Here is a 27,191-nt window from a genome sequence, read left to right on the forward strand (position 1 = left end):
GATGGGATGCAAAGGCTAGTGCCAGGGCAGGGTAGTGTGGGTAGGACCTTGCCACTCCTCATTTTGATCATCTGCCCTTCCTCATCCCAGTTTTGTGCCTGAGGAGGTGAGTGTGGCCCTTTGCACTGAAGCTGCTCCTCCAGGGAGTTGCATGATGGTGACCAGAACCACCTGCTCTTTTGGTTTCTTCCACCAGCTCTAGAAACATGGGAGGAGTAGGGGACTGAACCAGTTTAAAAAGCATAGCTCCACACCTGCCTCCCCAACCCATGGCAGAGTGCAGCAGCAGGAGTGAGTACCCCCAGAGGAGGAGCCACAGGTGCCACTTGTCTGTGGGACTGTGCTGGGCACTGGGTGCCTAACTGGATGGAGGAGCAAGCACTTAACTTGGGGGTGGGGAAAATGGGAGATGGAAACTCCATTTCCTAGCAGCCCCTGCCCACATTGCTTCAGTCAGTTTCCATGGAGACCCTAGGAGCAAGCACAGGGCTGGGGTTTCCACGGAGACTTGCCCCAGCAGCACTGGCTGGGTGTGCAGCTGGGCAGGGCTGGGGCTCGAATCTTGCAGTAGTAATAGCATGGTTCAGAACTGGGGCAGAGCTGCGATCTGCCATCTGCATGCCTCTGCCCAGGGCATGCGGGCAGTGGATCACGGCTCTGCTCCAGTTCCAGACCATGCTTTCACCACTGCAAGATCCTGGCCCTGGAGCAGCTCCCTGCCCTGCTGCATGCCCTGCCAGTGCTGCTGGGGCTGGTCTCCATGGAAATCCTGACCCCACACTGTCACAGCTCCGCTGCTCCTAGGGTCTCAGTGGAAACCAGCTGCAGTGATGTGGGCAGGGGCTGCTGTGAAATGGGGTCTCCTGTGGGCCTGATCTGGCCTGCTGGCTGGACTTGCCCACCCCTGAGTTAACTCCTTGTACAAGGGCCAGGCACTGTGACACCCTTAAAAACATTTCAGGCTCCTGGCTGAGAATCGCTGACCTAACAAGTAAGGGAATGCTGGCTTGAAACAAACAGGTTATAAGGGAACAGCGAAGCCTAGAAGGCTCTTAGTAGCATTATACATTGCATTATAGACTTGGAAATTATCTGTTGTTAGTTAAATGGAAAGGGAAGAAATCTTTATTGTTTTTGATCTGTACAGGTGTATTGTTTCGGTATTGTTTTGGGGATTGATCCTTTCCACCCACTTAGAACCATGTTTGTTTATTCCATTTAGCAGCAGGCTTGCCTGTAATATTGATGAAATTGTCTCTCTCATTTCATACTCTTAAACTTTGTTTCAGTACAAGACACATTAGCTAGAAAAAAATGAATTGGAAGGTTATTGGGTTCCTAAAACGTTCTCTGAGATTTTCTTGTTGGATGCATGAAGACTTACTTTCTTTTAAATTCACTTTCTTTTATGGAATAAAATCCTTTTAGATTCTTTCCAAGTACCGTGTATCAGTATACATTTAAAAAGTTTTAATCTATGATTTAGATGGGAATGAGGGAAATGAACTCTTAAGCTGTAAGAGAAAATTAGTGGACTAAGATGCCTGAAATTACTTTTCCTAAGCTGTAGGAAATTATTTGACATGTGGAAATGATCGTTTTGCAGATAGCAGAGGAGTTTATGTTGGCACCCTGCTGTTCTTGCCCTCATTGTAATACAGGTAGGGTCTGCCCTGCTCATCTGCTTCTTTTCCCAGCTTCCCCATACCTCCTGTTTGCCACTTGCCACAACTTGGATGATGTTTGTTGTTGGGAGAGGGAGGGGGTGTGGTCCTTGTACAAGTAGCAGTCTTGTGAGTTGCCTGGTTGGTTTGATTGGGCTAGCCACTCTACGTGAGCCCTTTGCCCACCTTCCAGCACAACACTTCCCTTTTCAGGGTTAGCTCTTGCAGATTTCAGAGGGCTTATTGGGACTCTTTTCATTTCAAGCAGTGTTTTATTTTAAAATTTTTTATTTTAAAAAATTGCCTTGAAGTCCTTTTGTGTTTTGTTTTTAACCCTTTTGTATTTTCATTTCAGGTCAAACTAAACTTTCAACCCTAATCAGATTTATTTCTGTATGGCTCAGGAGTTAGCAGAACTCTAATGATGATATTTAACATATGCCCATAGACTATTTATTCCATAAAAAGTCTGAAAACATCCACTTTTATAAAGAGAAAATAAGTTTATTATATTTGCCTTTTCAACATTGAAATTAGAGATGGAAAAGGCACTTGACCATCTAGTCAAATCTCCCAAAGCAGTAGTTCTACCACTTGATCTTAGATGTGCTTTTTATCTTGGAGCTGTTGGGATAAGTTAGGTGACTATATAATACATGACACAGGAAGAGCAGGGAATGAAATTTTGTGTTTGAAAAAAAAACATTTTAAATGTGATTTAATTGGAGCGAGCCAAGCTGGAGGAGGTATAATTACGTCAAGCAGAAGTATCTGTTCCTTCTCAAATGTTGTTTGCATCTTAGAAACTACTCATCTCACATTTAAGGTGGAGAAAAGCTGAATGTGAAAAACAGAACTCCAGTAATGCACTAGTAACACTCTTGAGTATTCACCAAAAGAATGATGTGCTGAAAAGAGGAAATAACATTTCAGTGATTGCTGGCAGCTGGTGCAGATTAGTAATTAGGCATACTCTGCAGGAACTGCTCCAGAAACTGGAACAGCACAGAGAGGAATTCACTGCCTTTCAGAAAAAGAGCAGCAGCCTGTCCCAGTATGGTGCTGTCAGAAGCAGAGCACACCCATCTATACCAGCACCAGGAACAAGTGGAAAGACATTTGCTGCATGTCAGCAGATGCAGTTCAGATCCCATGCATGTCCCCTTCCTCTCCTCCTACCATAGAGTGTAAATAATTGTGCATTTATAATGCAGCAGGATAGTGGAGATGAATCAAATAACTCTGTTTGGGTGAACTAGAGCCCTTGAGTATGCAGACATACTCTGGGTGCTAGAATGATTTGTAGCAGCTGTCATCCACAGCTGGGAAACCATTCAACAGCAGCTGTTGGAGCTTCGTGGCCCTAAATGACATGGGTATTCCCAGTCTTCTCCCACTCCAAATGTACTGCTCATGAAAGGTCTTTCAGAGGCCAGGGCTCTGAGGTTAGGGACAGACATTCAAAAAGCTTGATTCTGAATTGATTCAACCTTTGTAGGTTAGTCTGACCTGGCTAGGCTGAACTGGTTTCCAACCATACAGACAATCCCTCTGGACTGAGGAAATTCAGGCACGTGCCTGCAGTGGCTCAGCCTGGAAGCTGGGGGAGGGGGTGCTAGAGCAGCCCTAGCTTCCCTTGCAGAGCTGAGCTGAGGAGTGTGTGGCCAGGTCTCAGCAGGAGGCTCTGAATAGGGAGGGGTATAAACCCCAATCCTGCTTGCAGTCTCAGGCTTTTCCCAGCTCACCGCTGGAGGGGCGGGAGTGTTGCCAGCCCCCAGCTAGTACTGAGGCAAAGGGTGTGTGTGCAGTGAATGCATCTGTTGATGAAACTGAGCTTTCATCTCCCTCTCTGCTTCTGTATATTGTCTTCAGCAAACTGATAGGTGACCAAGTAGGGGATAGGGGGGCTGATACCCCTGTCTCACTGTTTATTGCCCCATTAAGAAAACAGAGGGACATTGCCAGCTACCTGTTGATTCTGCCTGTTCACTCAGCACAGACCCAGCATGTGGTCTGTTAGCTAATACACAGATACCTTCTCTGCAAGTGAGTGGGAGTGGGGGAGCAAACAGCTCTTAAACAGCTTTTTCAAGGAAGGACGTTAAGCTACCTGTTGAATAGCTCCAAAAAGCCTGTCTGCCTCTTGTCTCCCACAGCACAGACTGTAGCCAGCATGTGGTCTGCTAGCTAATGCTGAGGTGCCTGTGAGGGTTGGGGGGAATGCCTGCTTAGCACAGAGTGGGGAGGGGAGGGGGGGAGCAGAAGGCAGGCAGATGCCTGCAGAGACTGCTGAGCTTCAGCAAGGCAGCAGAGGGGAGGAGCCAGTCCTGCTGTGAAGCAGAGACCCCCTCCCAGCCAGAGAGCATGCCGGGATGCTGGGGCAGTCTGGTTTTTTTTAAACCAGAAAGGGGCCTAGGACAGACATTGCATAAACTGGTTTGAGCCAAATCAGTTCAGTCTGATACTACATTCAACGAGGTTTATCTCAAACTGGTTTCAGCCATTTTCAAACTGGTTTATGTGCACTGAACATCTGTTCTGCTACAGGTTTAAACCAGTTTCTGATCACTTAAACCAGTTTATGTGTAACGTCTGTCTCTAGCCTGAATGTTGCAGGTGATACGCACCCTGGTCATGACAGCCCTTCAGTTAGCCCCCTTTCCTTCCATGGCAGGATTGTGCTGGTTCCCAGGACACAGTTTGTCACAGCCTCAGAAGCTGGGGCTAGGATTAACCAGTCAAAATGAAGTCACTACAGCTGGTAAAGTAATCCAGCACCAAATGTAATAAAACCACGTACACTGACAACTATAGCTTGAATGCATGCTTTAATCATGATAGTGTTAGAATGATGTTGTAGCCATGATGGCCCAGGAATTGTGAGAGGCAAAGATATTTTGGGGTCATGGTTTTATTGGACCAACTGTATAGTTGGGATAAGAAGAATGCCTTGCATTCAGAAGCTTTTCGACTTTATCCCAGCTATGCAGTTAATCCAATAAAAAAATTCACACACAAAAATCCTTGCGTCCTGCTCCCTATCATGTCATCTTTGTCATGTCATCACCACAGGCACGGTAATTGAATCTTTTTTAAAAGGCATATTCTCTACTGTGGTACTGCGAAGCTTTGGTCCCTGATTCAATTTGGTGGAGATTCAGCCCAATTTGGTGGCTGAATCTTCAAATCTGAATTGAATCAGAGGAGCCTTTAATCTCTCGGAATTGATTCGGTGATTCAGATGTAGGTACAGCTTTAAAAGTTTTTTTTCTACATACATCTAGGTAGCGGGGGCTTGTGAGTGCTGCAGTGCTGGGCCAGATGCAGAGTCCCACAGAAGCACAGGGGGCTCCCCTGCATGCTCAGCAGCAAACCCAGAAGTGGACCAGAAGCATTTCCAGGTCCACCAGGGAGTGCGCTGGCGGGGCCCCCCATGCCCCCCTGGCTCGGCGACTAGCGTCTTCTGGGTCTGGGGGGGGGGCACCTGGGATCCTCCCATAGCTGATCACCCGCCTGGGGGGGGGGGTTCAGGGGGCCCCCCCCGGCAGACCCGGAAGTGGATTGGAAGTATTTCCAGTCCACTTCCTGGTTCAATGCCGAGTACAGGCATACCTCGGAGATATTGCGGGTTTGGTTCCAGACCACCGCAATAAAGTGAATATCGCAATAAAGCGAGTCGCATGAATTTTTTGGTTTCCCAGTGCATATAAAAGTTATGTTTATACTATACTGTAGTCTATTAAGTGTGCAATAGCATTATGTCTAAAAAACCAATGTACATACCTTAATTAAAAAATACTTTATTGCTAAAAAATGCTAACCAATGGAAAAATGGCGCCGATAGACTTACTCAATGCAGGGTTGCCACAAACCTTCAATTTGTAAAAAAACGCAATATCTGCGAAGCGCAATAAAGCGAAACGCAATAAAACGAGGTATGCCTGTATACTGGAGTGCCCCCTGCGCTGCTGTGGGATGCTTCATCCACCCTAGCACTGCAGCGATCACGAGCTGTGCTGCTACCTCGAGAAAAAACTTTTAAAGCTGTGCTTGTGTCCAAATCGCTGATTCACTAAATCAGCATCGAATCCTAAAATCAACCGATCGAATCACTGTCCCTGATTCAGGCTGAATCTGAATTGAATAGGGCCCATTTCACACACCCCTAATAAAGATTAATATTGATTTTTTTTTTCAATTGCATATATATGCTCTGGATTGCATTAGACCCTATTCTATACCCATCTATTATATATTGTGCTTTTGGGAGGGTGTGAGAAATGATTGAGGTGTAGTATATTGGTGCATTTATCATCTGAGGGCAACAGAAGGATGGCTGCAGGTTTTCTACAGTGCTGGCACTGCATCTTTAGAACCTTAGGAACATTCAGGATAGGAGGTAAACCGTTCAGTGGCTAGATGCCCTGATGTAAAGGTATTTTTGAACCTTTTACTCTTGATCATGTTAATTTGAATAACGTATTGAAGCTGCCCAGAAACCTGAAGACACTGAATTCAAATCTTGACAAGTTCATGGAGTACAAGGACCCACTTGTGTTTGCAGACATTGCCATTGATCAGATGTACAAACAGAATAACATATTTGTCAAGGGAGATGGAAAGTTAGTTTTCCTAACAACTGAAGTTCATTTGGGTACTGGAAGTTGACTTGGCCAGATGTTGCTTGAGTGACTGGGAAACTGGCACAGGCATGCCAGTACAGCTGGAGAAAGAAGATACAAAATTTCATAGTTGTGAAGAAATTGGCTTTAAAGTCGTAATTTTTCCTGTTACTGAGAAGTGGAGAAAAAGCTGATCTCTCTCTGAATATTCCTCTTGAGACCCTTTGTATATTAGAAATACTTGCTAATGACCACTTCAGTATCTTTGTGAATGCTGCCTATTGCTATTACTTACTGAAACACCTAAAAAGAGCATGCCAAAACATCCAAGCTTAAATTTAGTTCAACAAAGGGCAATTTAGAACAATTCTTATAGCTCTGTATAGAAAGAGCAGGTACGTTATGAAAACATAGATGAACTCTTCTGTTTTGTTTGGAAGGAACAATTAATATAGGTACTGAAAACAATCTGTTCAGTTTGCCTGCAAGATTTGGCAAAGGCACCATATGAAGCACAGAGGTTACTAATGTCCTTGCTGCTGCTACTCTTATTAAATTTAATTATATTCAGAGGATTGCACTTATGACTTAAAAAATATACCTAGAGTACAACTTGTTATGGGACTGCTGTTTATCATAAAAAGAACAAGTAGATTGGGCACTGAAGTGGAGTTCAGATTGGTCATTTGTTCTGGCACCATCTCTGTAAATTTTGCAGAAGCTCCTACTGAAAAAAGTAAAACTCCTGCAGTTGGTTACAGGTGTGTATTCTAAGCCAGGTGATGAAAAATGGAAAGAAACTGGCAAGTAATACAGGACTAATTGATACTCACTGTACAATCATGAAACCATGAAATTTGGCAGTGGCAATGTTAATTGTCAGAGCTCTGGCTGCCCCATGGCATTTCATACTGTTACTGCTCCCTGTTTTTTGGACCTGAGGGGAGCCACACAAGTTGAATGACATCATCCCACTTGCTGGATCTGACTGGTATGTGTAGCTGGTATACAGCCATGGTCTTGGTGTCTGGCCCCAGACCAGGTACATAATGTCAGTTCATGGACTGGATCTGGTGCATGGGATAAGTCTGTGCTCCAAATCCGACCCACAGACCTGGTTCCATGTTATGGATCTGGCCTGTGGACCAGCTGCATCCTGCTTATCCAGCCTGGGCACTGGATAGATTGAGCACCACTGGACTATGTTGATATGGAACCCCCAGGACCATCTTTCCAGCAATTTTAAAAAGATAATTAGGGGGTGCACCAATAGATTTTTGTGGCTGGTACAGATAGCTGATTTTTAAGGGGGCATATTGATTGATACTGATCCAATTTCTGATACACAGTTCTTCAACTTGAAGAGCTGCATCCAGCTAGTAAGCCTGGTGTGTTGGAAGGGGAGGGCAGGGGTGTGGTGGTGGGGGGGGCAAGTCAAAGCTCCTGCAGTGAGGGAGGGAATGGGATGTTAACCAGCTGGGGTGGGGAGGGGTGCAGGACAGAGCTGCAAGTGTGCCCCCTGGATCTGCGCAGCACGTGGTGGGCTGCAGCTGTGGGCTGTGGCTGGTGCCGGGACAGGCATGGGATGGAAGTACAGCTTGTTGGGGAGGTGTTGGAAGGGGTGTGTGGGGTGGCTCCCACCACTTTGCATGGCTTATTTGGTGCTTGTCTGGTGGCTCCTGCTGCTCATCTGGGAGGGCACGGGGTGTTGAGGGGCATGTGCCCCCGTATCTGCATGGGGTTGGGTGGGGCAGGCTGGCACCGGGCTCTTCCTGGCTGGGCAGATCCGGGGGCACACCCCCCTCCTATGACCTCCTGGATGAGTGGCAGTAGCCACCAGATGAGCACTGGGCGAGCCTCATACAGCAGCGGGAGCCACCCCCCTTCTCTTGCTGGACCCCCCTGATGAGCCACGCTCCATCCTGCACCCACCCTGGCCCCAGCTGAGCAGTCCCAGGCCAAACCCCAACCCCAACCCCACACCCTCACTTACCACGGGTGCCTTGCTTCCCCCCCATACCCCTCCCCACTCCCCTTTTCCTTTTACCATACCAGACTTGCCAGCTGCCCGCAGCATTCCATGCTGCTGGCTGTACTCATCACTGCCGACGTGCTGCGCTTAGGCTGCGCACACACACGGATCTATATCGGACAAATTGTCAGCTGCATCGGGCCGATTTTTCAATATAGAAAATTGTCTTTATATCGCTGCTGATCTGATATCAGACTGATGTATTGGTGCACCTCTAAAGATAATCATCTTGCCATAATAGTACTATCATGCTTTCACATCTCTCTGTAGGCTTCAGTTATTCAATGAAATGCTTAATATTTGTAAAGAAGATTTTATAAATATTTTTTGGGACCTGAGAAAATGTGCTTAAAAGACTGGAGAAAACTGGCAGAATGTACTGAGATACTGACAGCTTTCCAGAAGTGTCTTCGGAAAAGCTGTGATAACCAGATGTGCAGAGGCAGGCATTTGTTTCCAGTAGGTTGTTGTAGATGTAGGCCCATCAAAGAAAAATCTACCCTCTGTGTAAAGCATACAGGGGTTGGTGGGTGAAAGAAAACAGAAAATATTAAATGTTTTATTATGCACTATTTTGAAACATAATGTCTGCTAACTTTCTGAGTTGTTGGAGATTTTGAATAAGGCTCCAGTTCATTGGTGTAAACAGGCAGTGTCCTGATGATGATCTGCAGAATTTTGTAATTTTGACATCTTTAAAAATAATTTAAAAATAATTTAGGAGAATATCTGATCTGAATAAAGTAAAGCATAACATAGGTATTTGTCCTTTTCAAGAATAGGCTTGTGTGTGAGATGGTTTTTTTCCCCCAAAACCTATTACATTTAGAAGAAAAAATAATGAAGTGACCTTTTGTGTTTCTTTAGGTGATCCCTGTCCAACAGAGGTTAACAGACTACTTCCCCTCAGGAATTAGGGCCTCACCCTTCCTTACTGATTATTTGATTGACATTAACAAAGTTTTGTTAGCCATGGCTGACATAGAGCTATTGCTGAATGCACCAGAGCTCAATACTGGTATGTACGAGGACTTCTCGACTCAGGAAGACTCACTGAAGGTACTGCAAAGTTAATATCTGTTTTGAAAAAAGCACTAACAAAATGAGATGGAAAAAAAAAGTGTCATAGTGGATTTACATAGTGTTGTGATTTTAGTATATGCTGTGCAGTAAGTAGTGAATGCGTCCAGTGTGTTCCCACTGCAAAAGTAGCTGAGTTTGCAATAGCCAATAGGGCTTTGTAGAAGCAGAAAGTGATCTCAGGAATCCTGGTTTTCTGTGTTTAAAAAGCCCAAATTATTTGATGAAACCCCCAAATTCTCTGATTAAAACCCCCCAAATCCAAATTTTCCCACAATTAAAGTGAAATGCCACAATATATATATGTATCAGCTGAACACAATGTTTTATTGATACATTTATGTTTTTATAGCAATTTGGAAGTCTAACAGTACTTCAATCATTATAATAAATTCTAAATACCTATATATTTTGGTGTTTTTATCATGGAAAATCAGAGCCCTCCCCGCCCCCTTTGCTCACCAGGATGTGGGTCCAGCTGCTGCTGTGTCTGTCTCCCCCTCCAGTCTCCTGCCTCCCACTGCTTTGTGGCCCTGATCAGCCCTGCCCATGCCGTTGCCCCTTACTCCCGAGCCCTAGCGCCCCCCCCAGCCGCCATCCTGCTGCCTGTCACTCCCAACCCACAGACTTCCACGCCTGCTGGTGCCTCTCCTCCCTATTCACAGCCCCCTGCTCTCCTTAACCCTACTAGAGGGAACCCCCATCTGCCCTTTGCCCCTCCTAGCCCCATGCGGACTCAGAGAATGGTGGTCTGTGGGGGCACAGCAGGGACGGCCTCCAGCATGAAGATGCATGCAGTGCACCTCACCCAGAAATACAGCCAGCAGCTGGGACACCACACGCTTCCCCACAATGCCAGCTGGGGCTGTGGCAAGGCAGGAAGGACCAGTGCTGTACTCCGCAGCACCAGAGTGAAGCAAAGCCTGTCTCTGGACCGGGCCATGCTGCAGGCGGCAGGAGGAGGGTGAGGGGCTCCAGGCAGTCTCTGTGCCACTGGGGCCGGAGCGTGGCGACTTTGGTGACTCTGTTCATGCAAGCGGCGGTGGAGTGAGTCCGGCTCTGGTGTGGGCTGAAGGAAGGAGGAGGAGGATGCCTGTGCACCCCCTGCCCTAGGCTGGTGCTCCTATGCTATGCCAGCTGGTCTGGTCATGGCTCTCCCCACTTGGCAGTGTCTCTTGGCCACCCAGCCCCTGCCCCTGAGAGCACAGGCACCAGCCTGTGACACCGCTCACCTGGCCAAGCAGCTCCCCAATGCCCCCAAAGGACCCCCTGCCCACTTTCCCCACTGGAAGAGCAGGTGCCTCTGGGCAGGCCCCACTGGCAGCAGCATGGGGCTGGACTCACAGGTGGCACTGAGCACTGCCTCAGAGCCCCTCTGCCCTGCCAAAGCCCTGGAGCCAGGACTCCTTGAGACCTTTCCCCAGTGCTGGCCTCTCCCTCCCCCCCCCCCCCCCCCCCCCACACACACACAACCCATACTCCCTCCAGCCCCTTGGACATTCCCCAAGCCCTGGCCCTCCAACCCCCCTTTCCCATAGACTTACTTGTATTTATCTCCTGGGGCTTCTCCTACCACCCTGCCTGGCTGTATACCAGCCACGTATGTTTGCATGCACACATGCATGTGGCACCCCCTGTCTCCAATCACCCTCCTCTTGCAATCCCAAGCAGCCCCTTACAAGCTGTTAGCCTGCAGGAGGAAACCCATAGTTTCCTGTGTTTTTCTTCTTTAAATTTGTGCTTTTCCACAGTGAACAGAAATCTCAGATGTCTGGTGATGATCTTTCAATGCTCATGTTTAATTTAAACAGATGAAGATAGTGCTAGTCATGTGCCTAATGTTAAGAATGTCTGTGTGTTCCGATGTTTCTGACCAGGGATTAAAATATCTGAAAGCATTGGAATCTTGTTTTAAATGCAAGTTGGGTGCTTAGCAACTGTAGCCTTTTGAATATTTTTTAAACTTCTATAAGCTTTACCCAGCCTTCTTCAATTTTTTTCTTTTCACTCCCTTCTCCCTTATTCTTCTGTCCCGTGCACACGTTTTTGCGCTTTCTCATGCTCCCTGTTTTCTCCCTGTGTTTCTCTGATACTCTTGACAATCTTTTGTTACTGGCTTCCTTTCCCTTTGTAACATTGGCTGCTAACAAAGGTAGTTAGGTTGACTGTTTTGGCTGCTCCCAGATGCTTTTATACATGCCCTAGTGCTTCTTTGTAATTTCTTTGCAAAGGGCTGAATAAGTAGTTGGGAACAAAAGAAAGCGTTCACAGCATATGGCTTAAAATCTGCTCTACACATATCACAGTTTGAGGATTCCTGAACTGTTATTTAGGCTAGGAACAGACATTGCATTTGTCTTAGGAGGAGTTGTACCTGTGTATGTCCATGAACAGAAAAGTCCTGGAACTGGCATGTATACACATCACCCTTCCAAGCATGGTGTATTGACCACCTGAATGCTATGTTGCTTTTCTGCTATTGACTCGATGTAGTCCTAGGACAACTGTTCAGATGTACTTTACAATGTTCCAGGACAAACTGTTCACACTTATTCCATGAGCCTTTCTGGGACAACAGACATGGATATTTGAAAAATCATGGATATTTGAAAATGTTTTCTCTTGGGACAAATGCAATGTCTGTTCATAGCCTTAGTAGCTTGGGGGAGCAAGGGAGAGCTAAAACTATTGAATTATTTCACTGAGAAAAACTAATCATTGCATATCCAGATATTCACAATGGTTTTAAAAATCAAGCATAGCTATGACTTCGTACTTTGTCAGCATTGGGCTTTCTTATTCTATCTGCTGATAGTGATATTGCTGTCCTCTTAATCTCAATTTGTTGCATCTGGACACGCTCTGAGGGAGAACTCCAGCGATGACCCAGTCCAAACAGTATTAGTATCATAGTGTAGGTAGCAATGTCCTGATCACTTTTTATTTTGATAATCTTGCACCTTTAAAATGCATTTAGAAGAAAAATAGCATGGCAGAAATGCATGGAATTCATGGACATTTTGAAATTGCAAATGAAGGAAGACAAGTCAATTCTGTTGTTTCATTTGTATGCCATTGTCTGTAGATAATGCATACACTCCCTACACTCCTCTTGTGGTGCATGGAATTGCAACTGCTTGGCCCAGTAATGTATTGTGTTTGGGTAGCATTTACTCTGAACATCCTTTTGCCATTTGAAATAAAAAAAAAATCACATGGCTGTGTGTGTATATTGGAGATTGTAGAGAGAGTAGTTACACTACCCATTGTCTGATGAGACCCTCAATTTGGAGGGAGAGGAGGAGCTTGCTCACTCTCAGTCTTGTTTGCTTGCTTGCTCGTGTGTACGTGCTCTGTCTCTCTTTCCAGGATATTGCAGCAGCAAATTTTGTTTGATGGAATGAGAGGGGAGAAGGCAGGAAGTTAAGTTTCTACTAATGCTTACTGAATAAAACTGCATGTTCCTTAAGCTCCAAAGATGATCATCTGTGATGGCATATGTTAACTTTTTGAAAGGAGATGGCAGGGGAGTGGTTAAGATGGGGTGATTTGAAAATTGCTTTAATCTGAGATGTTGCTTTTATCTATTTACTGTTTTTCCCCCATGGTAGCCAAATTCTTTGTGTTTCTCATTCTTGAAATGGCAATATTCCTAATTTTTTAGTCGATTTTTTTTTTCTTTTCTCCTGCTAGTGTCACCCTTACTAATGACTTTGCTTTATTACTGTGCTTTGTAGAATATAAAAGATATTTTGGACAAACTTGGGGATCAGATTGCAGTCATTCATGAAAAACAACCTGATGTTATGTTAGAAGCATCTGGACCCGAAGCTGTACAAATAGGTGATGCACTAACCCAACTGAATGCTGAATGGGACAGAATTAATAGGATGTACAATGATCATAAGTGGTAAGTCCTGTTTGCATTAAAAGAGTTACGTTCTAAACAAAGTTGCTTGTCTCTTTTTTTTGATAGACTCTACATGTTAGAATTAAGCTTTCACAATACAGATTAAGTTGCATGTATTTTTCTTTAGAAATCCTGAACAGAGAGCAACAGTTTCTAGGATGTTTAACTTTTAAAAAGTAAATGTAATAGCTGTTTGTTATGATTGGTGCACACTTAAAATAATGATGCACTATGCAGCATGCACTGACTACTTCCATTGTCATTAGAAAAATGGTATAATTCAGAATAGTATAATTCAGGAAGCTACCATAAAGCAAGTAGAAAGGGGCGTAATTCTGCAGCCATGTACTTTCACTTTTGTGATGGTACTGTGAATAGGTTAATATTAACTCATTGAAAGGGCTTGTTACTGTAGTTACAACATTTGAAAGGTAGTGCGTTATTTACTGTGCAGTCAGATATCAGCCATAGAAAAAAAAATTGAAGACATTTAGATAGTGTGCCTTCTGTTTTACCCTTCCATAAATTTACCAACCGTTGGCTTTGTGCTTTCTCCTTGTTCTTGTTATCTGTTCTGTTATATGTTGCCAGATCCAGTGTACAGGCACATATATATTGATCATCCTTTCTATCTCATTTATATCTAGAAAGGACATAGTAGCCTTCCATAACTTTTCTGCCCCCTCTTTATTGGCATGTGGGTTTTTGGTGATTTTAATTAAAATATCTTCCTATTCTTGTCCTTTGGTAAACTTTTGTCCGTTGGTCAATAAAATTCCATTTACTTAACAATTAAGCAGCCAAGGCTGACCAAAAATTTAGTCTCCCTGATGAAAAAGATAAATGTATCAAAGAATAAGTTAAATTAAACATTTATGATTAACTGGAAAAACGCAACAGATTGCCTTACTAGCTGGATCACTGAATGTAAATTAATTTCTGAACTTTATAAAATTTTTAAAGCTTTGCATCTTAATTAAAATATAATTGGACAGGCTTTTCATACAAAAAGGGCTATCAGACTGGTAATTTAAAGTAAATGCTTTGTAACTTTATCAAATCTTTTCAAAGCACTACAATATTTAATAAAAATCTTATTTTAATAAATAGGAAGGTAATATTACTATGAACTTTCTTAGTGTATGGGGCAAAGTATTTTTAATTCCTTTACATTCTTGAAAAGTTTTTTTTTTTTTTTCTTGAACATCTATTTTTGCCCCATTCATGCAGGGGAGGCTAGAAGAGTGTATGATTCATTCATTATATTTGATCTCATCTTCCATTCTCTGTTTACCAAAAGGCCAAGATGGCCTGGTTGCTGGCCTTAGTAATTTTTATTTTCAGAAGCAGTAAGAGTAATTCAGTTTGTAAAAGAGAAACAACTAGCTACTTAAGCCCTGAAGAAGGGCCCTGATGTACCTGTGCACATTGTTAAAGCACTCTAGTATATATTAAACCTTCTGCCAGACCCTGGACAAGGGTTGGATGTAAATTTAGGGGTTTAACATCAACCATAGTAAAAATGTTTGACTGTCAGTAAAAAGGTTGCAGATTATCAGTTAAAAAATAGTTGGCAAACCTGATTGGCTGACTGCTACAATGGTTTCACACCTTGCTGTTCCCACTGCAAAAGTCCCCTACTTACCCATACTACTTTTCCCTGATGCCCCTGGCTGCACCCTGCATCCTGATGCTTCCCTGGCTTTACCCCCACCCTCACTGGCCCTGCTCCCATGTCTCATCCTGGGCCCCCAGAGAAACACCACTGTTTTAATACCTGCAAGGCAAGCAGTGTTACAGGTAGATGGGATGTAGCAGCAGCAGCACATGGCTAGGGGAGGGAGCTATGGACATTCCTGTGAGCGACAAAGCCCTAATAGGAACTTTCTCTAGGGTGCTGCACTCTCGCTCAGATACCAGGTGGCACTGCTCTGCCCTCTGTCTTTTAGTGTTTTGCATTCAGCTTTCTTCTGGTGATGGAGCTTCTTTCAAGTACTGGTGGTTTAGATTTTTTTGGATGGCTCAGTATTTTTTATGGATTTTATGAATAGGTATTTTTAGCCCTGGTTTTCTACAGTCTGTCCATAAATTTACCAACTGTTGGCAAGACAGGTATGGGTAAGGGTGCTTCCATGCTGGCTGTATTATGTTCAAAATGTATTGTCACAGGGCGAGGTCCTAGGAGCGGCCGTGATCTCTCCGGATGCCCCCTACTGTGCCAAGTGTGAGAGAAAGCACCCTTGTTCTCGCCTGCCACGTCTTTGATGTTAAGCATTTTATAAGGGAGGCTGCCTTTTTGTCCCTTTGGACACTGTGCTCTGGAGTATCCTGGCCCCTGTTCTGTATTGAGTGACTTGGTGCACCCCAGCCTTATGTGCTGTGCGTGGCTCCTACCACCCTTGTACCATGCCCCAAGCCTCGCAGATGTCCCGGATGTTGTATGGTCAATCCCTTGCCATGCCCTTACAGGCACCCCCTGGTTCATCACTCAATTGCTGTGCCCTCCCGGGTTCTCTGGGCCTGTCTCAATTGCCTGCGCCCTCCCGTGGATGCTCCCTGGTCTCTCTCATGGCTGTGCCCACACTGAGGCCTCTCACAATTGGGGCTCAGGTGGCCGTAGCCATGCCTGGCCTCCAAAAACCCTCCTCGGGTCTTGAAGCGAGTGCCTGCCCTAGGGCTTCTCACAGCTGGGGCTCAGGTGGCCGTAGCTGTGCCTGGCCCCTGAATCCCCTCCTTGAGTCTCAAGCGAGAGCCCTCTGGGGCCTTCTCCGTGCTTGCACGTGCCCTGGGGCCTTCTCTGTGCTCATGCCTGCCCTGGGGCCGGGGTTGATACACCCCCTAAACGCTGTGCCCTCTCTGGCGCCGGGGTCCGCACACCGCCGTGGAGCCCCTACGAGGCCTCTTCCAACCCTTATTAGCCTCACCCGGTCCTCCGGTCTTATAAAACTACGAACAGAAAACTCAAGCTCCTGGGCTACAACATAAACTCTAAGCCAACTGCCTAACCATCATTCAAATCCCTACCAGGGCTTCCTCCACCTGGTATCCTCAAGCAGAAGCTGCTCAGGCCATCAGGCTTCTCTACTCTGCTTACTCCAGCAAGCTCCCTCTTCCTCAGCTGCTAGTGGGGAACTGACTCCCTGGCCTCAGCCCGGATCACCTTTATATAGGTCAGGCCCTGCCTCTTCCGGTCAGCTGACCAAACTGCAGTTGCCCTGGCAACCAGCACCTGTACCTCTATAGGAGCAGGGCACCAAAATGCCCTGCGACATATATATTTGGAACATAAAATAAAGCTATGAATTAATTGTCATCAATAGATTCAACAAAATGAAAAATTAGCTTAAAGTTTAACGAGTACATTCAATACATTCACAAATTTCACTGTAAAAGTTGAAACAAAATGCCTTTGAAATAGAATAATAGAAAATTTGGGTAGGAAGGGACCTCAGGAGGTCCTCTAGTTCAACCCCCTACTCAAAGCAGGATCATCCCAGCCAAGACTTTGTTTAGCTGGGTCTGATAAACCGTTGAGGCTGGAGATTCCACAGCTTCTCTGGGTAACCTGCTTCAACTATTTTTCTAGTGAGAAGGTTCTTCCTAATATCTAACCTAAACTTCTCTTGCTGCAACTTGAGACCATTGCTCCTTGTTCATCATCTGCCACCACTGAGAACAGTCTAGCTCCATCCCCTTTGGAAGTACTCTTCAGGTAGCTGAAAGCTGCTAATTAAATCTCTTCTCAAATTTAGAGAGAAATCCTAATACTTGGTCTGAAATTGTTTTATTTACTGATCAGAGAAATTCTAGAATTTCTAATTCAGTGCAGAATACTAGACAATTAGAAAGTTGGTAAAACTGTATGGTGGAAAATGAAAATAGAAAATTCCAGAGTCAGTTTAATTTTGATTTATATAATGAGCAATTTGAAGTACAAAGTGTGTCGTTTTGTAGAACAGTTTATGTAAATCTGTGGTCTGCCTGAGAATTACAGATAGTCATAATTTTTGTGATAGAATAAAAGCAAAACTAGTTCCATGTTGACAGTTTACATTCATTAATGGACATTTTAATTTACATTTAAAAAGTTGGTATTTTAAAAAGTTGTACATAAAAAGCAAAGAATAAGGACTGCCACTTATTTATGGAGCAAATAAGGTATTTCAAATAAAATGGTATTATTTGAGATGCCATTTAAATATTAAGTAAGTTACACTAGATATATTCATGACTAATGTGTTTACTATTTAAGTCCCTTTTAAAAGCACACTGGCAATAAAGAAGAACTAATCCTGGGGTCATCAAGAAACAGGAAATGCTCAGTGGAAACTTGCAGCATGTGACCTGCTTCATAGTCACAGGGCAGGCTACCCAGGGGGGAAAAAGCACTATGGGAACTTGCTCTGCCAATACTCATCAGTAAGGAGAGCTGGAGGCTGCTGGCAAGGGCTGTCATTCCTCCCCCCTCACCTCCCTTTTATCTGTGCTGTTAATGAGAAGTAAGCTCTGAGTTCACCAGCTGATCGCCTTTGGGGTGAAGTAAGTGCTCCCCTGACCCTTGCACAGACCAGGGGAGACCCGTATGAAAGGCGGAGGGGGAAAGCAGCAGGGGTTGAACTCTCTTAGATGAGAATCTCCTTTATGAGATTTTTTTTGTGTATGTATTTTTCCTCTCTTCCCATCTTGTTCTGTGCTCAGTCTGAGAACAAATGCTCTCCACAACCTTGATTTCTATTGGGAGGAAGTAAAGCACATTTTGAGTGTGTTTACACTCTGGTTTTAACAGGGAAGAGGTGCTAAATAGCTCTTCAAAGAAGCAGCTTTGAAGTCTGGCTAGGGAAAGTTATGACTTCTGCTGAGGTAGCCTGGAGCAGGAGAGATCAGCATGAGTCATGGGAAGTCCCCTGGCAGGTAGCGCCTAGGGAGAAAGCTGTCCACTCTGGGGGATAGGAGGGCAAACACTATCACCCATATGTAACTTGCCACATGTTCAAACAAGTTGCAAAGATATTCTGCATTTAGCAAGTAACGTATTTGAAGATGGCTTGTCATTTTTGTAGCTCTTTCTCTGGTGATATTCATTGCTTGAAGGTGTGGCACGTTACAGTTAATATATTAATCACACTTGTACCATCCATCAATACCTTAATTGCACGTCAAATGTAATGTCTGCTGGGACTTTAGACATATGGTGGAATCTTTCTTCGGGGGTGTGTTCCTTGATTTTTTTTGTTTTGTTTTGTTATGGTTTTCATAAGGAATAAATTAAATGCAAGTATCATTGTACATGTTGATGAGAAGAAGCCATTTGGAAGAACTGGCTGTTCCCTGGCTTCTTAGAAAAGTGTTTCTCTTGGGCTGTCAACAGTGTAATAGAGGGGGGGAAAAGCAGATATTGTATTCCTGCTCCTTGGCCTTTAAAAGATTAACAATAATTGATACTTGTATCTAGTTTTAAGTATGTTTAGATGAAGAAGATGCAAATGAGCTTTTTCTTATTTTCAAAATGTTTTGCATTTCCAAACTGCAGATACGATTTGGGAGGAATTGTTCTGATTTTAAACCACAGCCTAGACTGGCTCTTTTTCCCCATCAAGCTAAGATATAATATTTTGGGAGTTGTCCAAAGAATGTATAAATTTTAAAGTAAATCAACAAGAGTAAGGAAACTTGTTTTTAAATTTAATTTGCTTTTACTTATTGTCACCGTTAAGTTAAACAAACATTTAATAGATTCATAGATTGTTAACGGCTGGAAGGGACCTTGCAGATCGTCAGCTTCAGCCCCCCTGCTCTAGGCAGGAAGACAACTGGGGTTAGGAATTTTAAAAATATTCCATAACAGGCAATACATGAGCGGTGGCAAAAATCAGCTGTAACTCCATTAGAGGAAGTCATAGCATGAACTTTTTTGATTTCTGAATGCAAATAAATAAAGTAAAAGAGACATAACACTAGTTGTTTCAGACTTGATTTGATCTTGATTGTATCTGATTATACCAGGGGAACTCCAAGTCTGTCTGTAGGGATGAGAAGTAAGTAGTTAAGTTACAGCCATGTTAAGCAAAAGAAAAATCTAAGATAGCTATAAACTTGCCATTGTGTTCTCATTTCCAAGTTAGTTCACAGTTTTTTTCTGTTTTGTTTTTGTTTTGAATTATATCTACTGTCCATTTAACTAGTATAAAAATACAATGCTATTACTTTAGACTTGACCTTTTGTATGTCAGTGACTATAATTGCATTTTCTCCCCAGTAATTGGTGTTACAAAAGTGGTAATGATTTAAAAACAAAACAAATCAAAACAAAAACAAAAAAAAACTGAACCAAGAAAAAACCCCCAAACCAAACCCAAAAAATCAGTATGGGCAATTACTGTGTAACAGATTCTCTAGGACCTGCTTATGCAGAACCATTTTCAGTTGAGTTGAAATTCAGTGGTAACATGAGTACCACGTGATCAAGATCAACTTCACTCATTAAGACTTCTGGCAGCAGGAAACTATGGTTTATGAGCAAAAAAGCAAGTTGAGCAATTAATCATATTTCATTTTTCACGCCCTCTGAGGTTTGAACTATTTTATTAAAAAAAAAAAAAAGTCTGCAGACCAATTTGTTGCAGCTAATCAATCTTTATTTTTGAAGTAATGGAAACCAAAGTTTCGTTAGCCTGCCCTTATTTCCTTCAGTTAGAAAGCAATGTCAGTTTGTACAGTTGGCTTTCACTATCAGTGCAATGCCAGGAACTCTTAAATATACAGGACTTACTTAAGTAGCCTTTCTATTCTAAACCTTTAAATTAATTTTTAAGAGCAATAGACTGAAACATGTCTTTTAAGAAATACCTTTCCTTAGTAAGGAGTGGTTAACACGCCTTTCTGATATGTAAAGCAAGTTTTTATCCTTAAAAACTTATCCTTAAGTATCCTTAAATATAAATGGGAGATGCATCCCAATTTCCTCCCTAAACCAGTCTAGATAACTTTGAAACCCTTTCTTATTTCCAAACAGCTGTTTTGATAGGGCAGTTGAAGAATGGAGACAGTTTCATTGTGATCTAAATGACCTCACACAGTGGATAACAGAAGCTGAAGTGTTGTTGGCTGATGCCCATACACCAGATGGTAGCCTGGATTTGGAAACAGCTGGGATGCATCAGCAGGTATGTAGCGTTCATACAAAGTACTGGCAAGCTGGCAAAATGTTTTCCACTGAATTCTGATGTTTGCCTACAAATGTATAAAGTACAATGCATATATTTGAAATTATGGTCATCCTCTGAAGTTACACTGAAAAAAATACGTTAAATAGAAATAGCTTTTCTCATTGTATCGTTGAAAGGTTTTTTTGGTTTTTTTGTAAAGGTTATAAATTTATATATTATTATATGGAGCTATGGTGAGTTCTAGTTTGGGTGGGTTTCAGTTTTGATCCTGCCTTCTTTGTTTGGCTGTTCTTTATGTGAAGCTTCAGCTGGGTTCTGAACATTAATATATGCTTCTATAATTGCTTATTCTTTTAAAATAAGTAGAACAGCTATAATGCTGTGTTGGAGGAATCCATTCTTTTTTGTGCTTGCCTTCTGCCCACAACTTGTTTGTTTTTTATGATTTGCCTATATCAACATTTCCTAATTCTCTTCATGGATCACTGTGATGGAGGAGCTATTTGGTGTGTTTAGCAAAAAAATCTTAATTTCATTTTTATGAGTGATAGGCTAAAGCATGGCTTTTAAGAAATAACTTTCCTTAGTAAGGAGTGGTTATCCAAATGTTAAATACCCATGTGTTACCGGAGAAAAATATGATCCACCAAGGTTGTATTTTCTTCTTATTCTTAAAGCTGTGTGAAGTTTTCTTGTGGAGTATTGCTTTTCTCTTCCTTAAATAATCATCACCTCTGCACAGAGCAGTCTGTGTTAACAATGTAAGCCTTTTCTGGTTGTTAGGGATATTGTGAAAGCTTGAGCCCTACTCTTTCTGACTTCCCTTTGTTTCCTGAATTTTCTGTGATGTCTGCAGACCATGGCAGCAATGTTGTAATTATCCAGGCCAAAATACTATGAGGTTACATGTACAGTCTGAGAAGAATAGGTGAAAAAGACAATCTATAGACAGTGTTTAAAATGCTAAATATTTTTATAATAAGAAACATACCTACGCATGACTGCAGATTCTCAAAGCTAACATCTCTGTGTACATCTCTTTTTTCATATTTCAGTAGTCTTCAGCAGCCTATTCTGCATCATTATCCTCTTTTATGACATTCATTAGGAAAGTGAACTAGATACGACAACGGACACGCAGTCATTTCTAAAGCTTAACATAGTTGATTGCGGTTGGTTTTAAATGGTCTTTATATTAAAATAATATGCACCAAGGACTCATCTCAGTCTTGCAAGCCACATATCACAGTCACTTTTGATAACTAACAAAATTCTGCATCATATTTGTATTTGTGACAGGAACTTGAAGAGGGAATTAGCAGCCATCAGAGCAGCATTTCAGCACTGAACAGAACTGGGGAAGAAATTATACAGAAGCTGTCTACTACTGATGGCAGCTTCCTGCAAGAGAAACTGTCAGGGTTAAATAAACGGTGGAAAGTAATCACTACTGAGATCATGGATAGACAATGCAGGTAATAAGTTAATCAGAAATTTGGGTGCCTGAACAGAAATGATGGAGAATTTGGAAGAACTCCACAAAAGGTGTAGGATTCTATTGCACACCATTGGTAGTCTGAATTTTCCTGACTTTGACCCCTTTCAGATTGCTACATCCTTTCTCCTAAAAGCATCAGCAGTCTACTGGTCAGTTAGATTGCTGTTAATGCAAATAAACCAAAAATGCCTTCCCACACTTTCTTCTGTTTTAAAATGCCTTCATTGAAAAGCTAGATTACTTGGAAGGAGCACTGCTAAATTCAGCTAGTTTCTCTGGGTGAAGTTGAATTGTAAGTACAATTGTAAGTTATTCTTATTTTTTAGTTTGTATTAATTTGATCACATCTTCTGAAATGTTTATCATGGATATCTCTTGACCCTTCCACCCAACCCACCCCAACATCCAAAAAAGAACACAGTGGAGAAAATGTGTTTTGTAAGTACTGAAGCCTTACATATGTTCATTTATCTTTATTGAAATAGATGCCTTATCAAGATCGAAGACCAAGTGCAGTTAGAGATAAAAATATACTGTAAAGAAATGTAAAAACTATGCACTATCATTACTAGCCCCCCCCCGCCCCCCCCACGATGGACAGCTATTTCGGAGGGGAGCGGGGTTTCTAAAACAATTCTTCTTTTCAATCTTCTGTAATGCACAAAGAATTTTCTTAGTATTTTTGATTTGCAAAGCCCTGTTACGTATTTGAGTTCATATGAAGCATTTTCCCTCCATTTGGCTTATATTTTCACAGGCAGTTGTCTGTAGTAGCTTATAGGAGTTGGGCCTTAGTTGCTGCTGAGACTTGACTTGAGATGTTTTTGTTACTGTTTTCTTCTACTCTTGTACTACATATGAAAATTTATAGATTATTTTAAAATTTAAATAACACTGTGATCTTGAATGTAATTTGCTTTTTTTGCTCAGAAAAGCCTTTGATTAGCCGAACTAATTTCTTTAGGACTGCCACTGGTAATAAATAAATAAAAAAATAAAAATTAAATATTCCCCATTGGAAATAGTATGGGAATGGCACAATGTGTTCCTTGTTGTGGCGGAAGGTCACAAGCTGTAGTATTTTAATTCGAAAACTTTGGAATCATCAGATTTACTGGATACTTCTTTTTTCAATAAACATGTGTATTTTCTTCTGCTTTTAATCAAGTTGTCTCCACTTGATGATGTCTATTGATTTCCTCATCTAGGTATGTTTTTTACCCTGCATTTCTTTAGGCTGAAAGGAGAGAATCAGCAGCTAGCCGATTACAGAAGGAAACTCGATGAGCTTAGCTGCTGGTTGGAAAATGTAGAAAATTCCCTGGAAACCAGACTTACATTCAATCATGAGGAAAACCTGCGAGAATTAAAGGCAAGATAGATGAAATTGTGCATGTTTCCCCCAGCAAGTGTATGTGTATTTGTCCCAAGACCTATGTGTGGAAAATAGCTGAAAAGATGGAAGGTGCTAGGAAAATAATACTGTCATTGTAAAAGTAATTTAAAGGCTAAAATAAAGGTATCCATTATTGTTATTCAGAAGCCCTGTAAAAAAGATCTTTGAGAGATGAATCATAGGAACAAAAGGGATTCTGGAAAGTCATTTTTAAAGGGTGACAAAGCTGATTTAATAAAAAAAAGAAATGTAACAAGCTTGTAAAACTTTTTAAATTGTTGATTCTGTTTATCAAGGTGAGTAGTATTTGAGGTTTTAAATATGTGATGCTGCAATTAGCATAGTGTATTTGATTACTGAAAAAATTTAGAATATGTGCCAGCATTTTAGTACACTCTAAAATACTTTTTTCTGGTAAAATAATTGAATAGTCAGGTAAAGTACCTGTATACAATACCTGAGTATTGTGTCATGATCTCCCTTTTGTTTTCTGATGAGTTGTCTTATGTCCCCCTGGTAGTTGGGGAGAATGGGGAAATTATTATTAATTCTTATTACAGAAGATCAGCTGTTCTGGAGTGGCAGTCTGGTAATGGCTGTTGACATGAAAGTCTAGATGATTAAATGAGTGTATATGTATTTATTTAGTTTTGCTTGATGATTTAAAGACAAATGATATAGTTCCTACTCCTGAGATCCTGCAGTGTAAGGCCCTGTTCTTGTAGACAGTTAATCCCTTGCATAAATCTTCTGAACTAAGTGAGGACTGTCCAAAGGAATAACTTGTTTAGATGTGTCTTGGAACATAGGTAACGTTAACAAAAGTAATAATGGACAAGGGGCAGATTCAGGGATCATAAGCAGCCGAGGAAGTTTTGTACCACATTATTCTCATATCCTTTCCTTAAGGGCTGCCCTCCATATTAAAATGAAAGAAAAAGGTGGGTGGAGAGCAGAGCAGTTGTTTTGTAGCAGGTTCCCTGTGGGAGCTCCTCTGTGCCTGAATGAAGTTTATTTCGTGACGGTCTTAATTCTTTTAATGTTTGAAATTTACCTCTAGTTTTAACAGACTAATCAGCTGAGGCAGGTAATCAGTTCATTGCAGTTTGCATGTTAAGTACACCCAGAGATAAACAAGGGCAAGGACTTAATTTCTTTGATAAGTAACATATACAAGTAAAAATAAATAAAAAATTGCTTACTCTATTTCACTTTTGGTTCTTCTAATATTTGTATCTCTAAACCAATAATGGTGGATGCCAGGGAAGATAATGGGTAGGGGATAGATCACTCTAGATCTGTCTTGTTCAGTGCTCTCCCTCTAGCATCCACTTGTGTCACTCTCAGAGGCAGGATACTAGGCTAGGTGGATCATTGGTCTGACCCAGTGTGGCACTTCTTATGTTTTTACTACAGGTGGAAAGTAAACTCTGTTAGTTAAATAAAGTATTTAACTATTTCTGAATGTTTTAACATGTTTGGGGTAGGGGTGCACTGATAAAGATTTTTTTTGGCCAATACTGCCTCCGCCCATCCAAGCATAGCCCCAGCCAAGCCTCCCAACTGGGAAGAGGCTGGTGCAGCCCCTGGCCCCAAGCCTACAGCAGGCAACCCACCTTCACCCTGCACACAAATCTGGGGTGCACATGCCTCGCCACTCCTCTCACCTTCCCTGTGCCCCTGGGATGAGCTCCCTGTGGCTGCGCTGGTGGGGCTGCATTCACTGCCCTGGCTGGGCAGCACTTGCCCATGCTCCACTCCCCCCCCCCCCCAAACTCATTGTGGGGAGCCTCCATCTGTCTCCCCCACCTCTCTTCCTTCTCCTCGCTCCTTCCCCCACCCGTACAGATTTACCAGCCAGATGCTGCTCTCCATGCTGCTGGACTGGATTCCTGGCTATGTATGTGCATCCTGTGGCTCTGCACAGGCATGCAGCATTTATCGGTGACATTATCGGTTACACTAGCCAAAAAAAGCCGATTGCCAATAATGTTAATTTTCGTTTTATTGGTGCCGATCTGATCACAGTGCACCTCTAGTTTGGCATTACTATATTTCTAGTATATCTGCTGGTTTGTGTTTATTTTTTCTGCAAACCTTCCAAATGTCAAGTGCTTAAGTTAAAATAATTTTTGTTATCTTTGTGTTTGTGTATTTGTGCGTGAGTTTCTTCAGACTAAAAGCTTTCTTCTGTTTTCCTTAGGGTGTAAGTGAAGAGATGGAAGTACAGGGGGAGAAACTGAAATTGTTGAACATAACTGAACCTGAACTGCTTTCTGATAAAAACATTGCTCCCCAGGAAAAGGACAGAATTTCTGACTGTTTGAGGACTCTCAATGTTAAGTGGAACAAAGTATGCAGTCTTGGTTCATTTGTTAATTGTCATCTGCATGCATCACAATATATGTAAACAGAGGGCTGTCCTCCATCATACTCTTGAAAGTTTTAGAAGATACAGATCAGGGTTGGGTAATTATTTGGGCCACAGGGCCACTTAGGGAGTTTTGGTGAACAGTTGCAGGCTGGGCCAGTAACCTACTTTCTTCCCTACCCCCTGGCCTGCAGCAGCTCAACAAAACTCCCTAAGTGGCTTTTCACAGCCAGGGGATGAAGATGTGAATAAAATATGTCTATTTCTCATTTGCTCCATTCACCCATCCCCACCACCCTCTTTTCAAAATGAGAGTTTAATCAAATTTGTTTGTCCCCAGTAATTACTGGGAAACAGGGGATTTAAAATGTAGAAAATGCAGCTTGCTATTTTGGACCATATTATTTGCCTCTTCTAGTGCCTGAACTAGTGGCTTAATGAATCGCTGCTGTGGTACATAGAACAGAATGGACAGTATTGTATGTCTCCTGTCTTAAAGTCTGTTTGGATGAAAAAAAGACTTAAATAAGATGTGTATAGAAAAGGGTATGGGGGAGGGTACAGGGCAACATTCATTATGATGATTAAATGTTAGGTTTATGTGCTGCGTAAGGAAATCTGTCACTGTGAACGCACTGTTAATATTTTTCTATATTTTATGATCAGCTTCTCTTTGTATTTATAAGTGTTTCTTTCTTGCCATTAGAAAAGTAGGTTTCCTTACCTTTTTTTCTGCTTGCATGCTGTGGTGTAGGTGTTCAAAGAGGTACCCGACAGAGTAAGAGAACTAGAGGTATATGTTGAGCAGCCTTGTTTTGTAACACAAACAAAGCCTTCTGGTGAGTACTGAATGGGAAATCTACTGCTGAGTCATGTCTGGTTCATTTCAGTTTAATCCCATTTGCCATACACACTTTCTTTTTATTAATTTAGATGAAGTGCATATTATAATATGAAGAGTTTTACATCATCGGGCTTGGTGTTGCTTTCATGTTGTTGGGAATGCACAAGCTTATTCTGAGAGAAGATACAGGTTTTCTTCATTGCTCCTTAGGGTGCAATATTGCCTGCCTACTATTAATATTGTGTTCGTATCTGGCACAGCCCATCATGGACTAAGGCCCTGCTGTACTAGAAACCATGCAGACACTGAATGAATGAAAAGGACAGTTCTTGCCCTAAACAGCTTCCAGTCAGAGCAAATGGGCTGAGGAAGCTGTGTCCGTGCTCCTTTGGATTTGAATTTTTTTAACTTCTGCAGGTTATGATATGTCTAGAAATCATGATTCATGTTTCATCTTCACAATGTTTCCTTCTTTGGAAGCCCGTGTTTATTTTGTAATGAATGTACAAAATTAAATAATGATGTGTATTTTGTTTTCTCTGGGGATTTATTATGTAGCTGTCAAATTGTCTTAAACATTATTGATGTGATGCTCTATCTCAACTCCT

The 27,191-nt window shown here is 42.3% G+C and overlaps 1 protein-coding gene across 5 annotated transcripts in view; it reads left to right on the plus strand.

Annotated features, from left to right (window-relative positions):
• Nucleotides 1-27,191, plus strand: part of UTRN (utrophin) — a 553,135-nt gene that overhangs the window by 206,597 nt on the left and 319,347 nt on the right. For all 5 annotated transcript variants that reach the window (XM_090040990.1, XM_090040992.1, XM_090040993.1 and 2 more), the window contains 7 exons: nucleotides 9,186-9,377; nucleotides 13,136-13,308; nucleotides 20,321-20,471; nucleotides 21,774-21,949; nucleotides 23,209-23,344; nucleotides 25,572-25,721; nucleotides 26,494-26,578. In XM_090040990.1, the coding sequence (XP_089897116.1) occupies nucleotides 9,186-9,377; nucleotides 13,136-13,308; nucleotides 20,321-20,471; nucleotides 21,774-21,949; nucleotides 23,209-23,344; nucleotides 25,572-25,721; nucleotides 26,494-26,578 (1,063 nt within the window). The remainder of the gene's footprint in view (nucleotides 1-9,185; nucleotides 9,378-13,135; nucleotides 13,309-20,320; nucleotides 20,472-21,773; nucleotides 21,950-23,208; nucleotides 23,345-25,571; nucleotides 25,722-26,493; nucleotides 26,579-27,191) is intronic.

The sequence above is a fragment of the Crocodylus siamensis genome, chromosome 1 (genome assembly GCF_052110815.1).
Source record: "Crocodylus siamensis isolate JL-2025a chromosome 1, ASM5211081v1, whole genome shotgun sequence".
In the NCBI taxonomy this organism is placed as follows: Eukaryota; Metazoa; Chordata; order Crocodylia; family Crocodylidae; genus Crocodylus; species Crocodylus siamensis.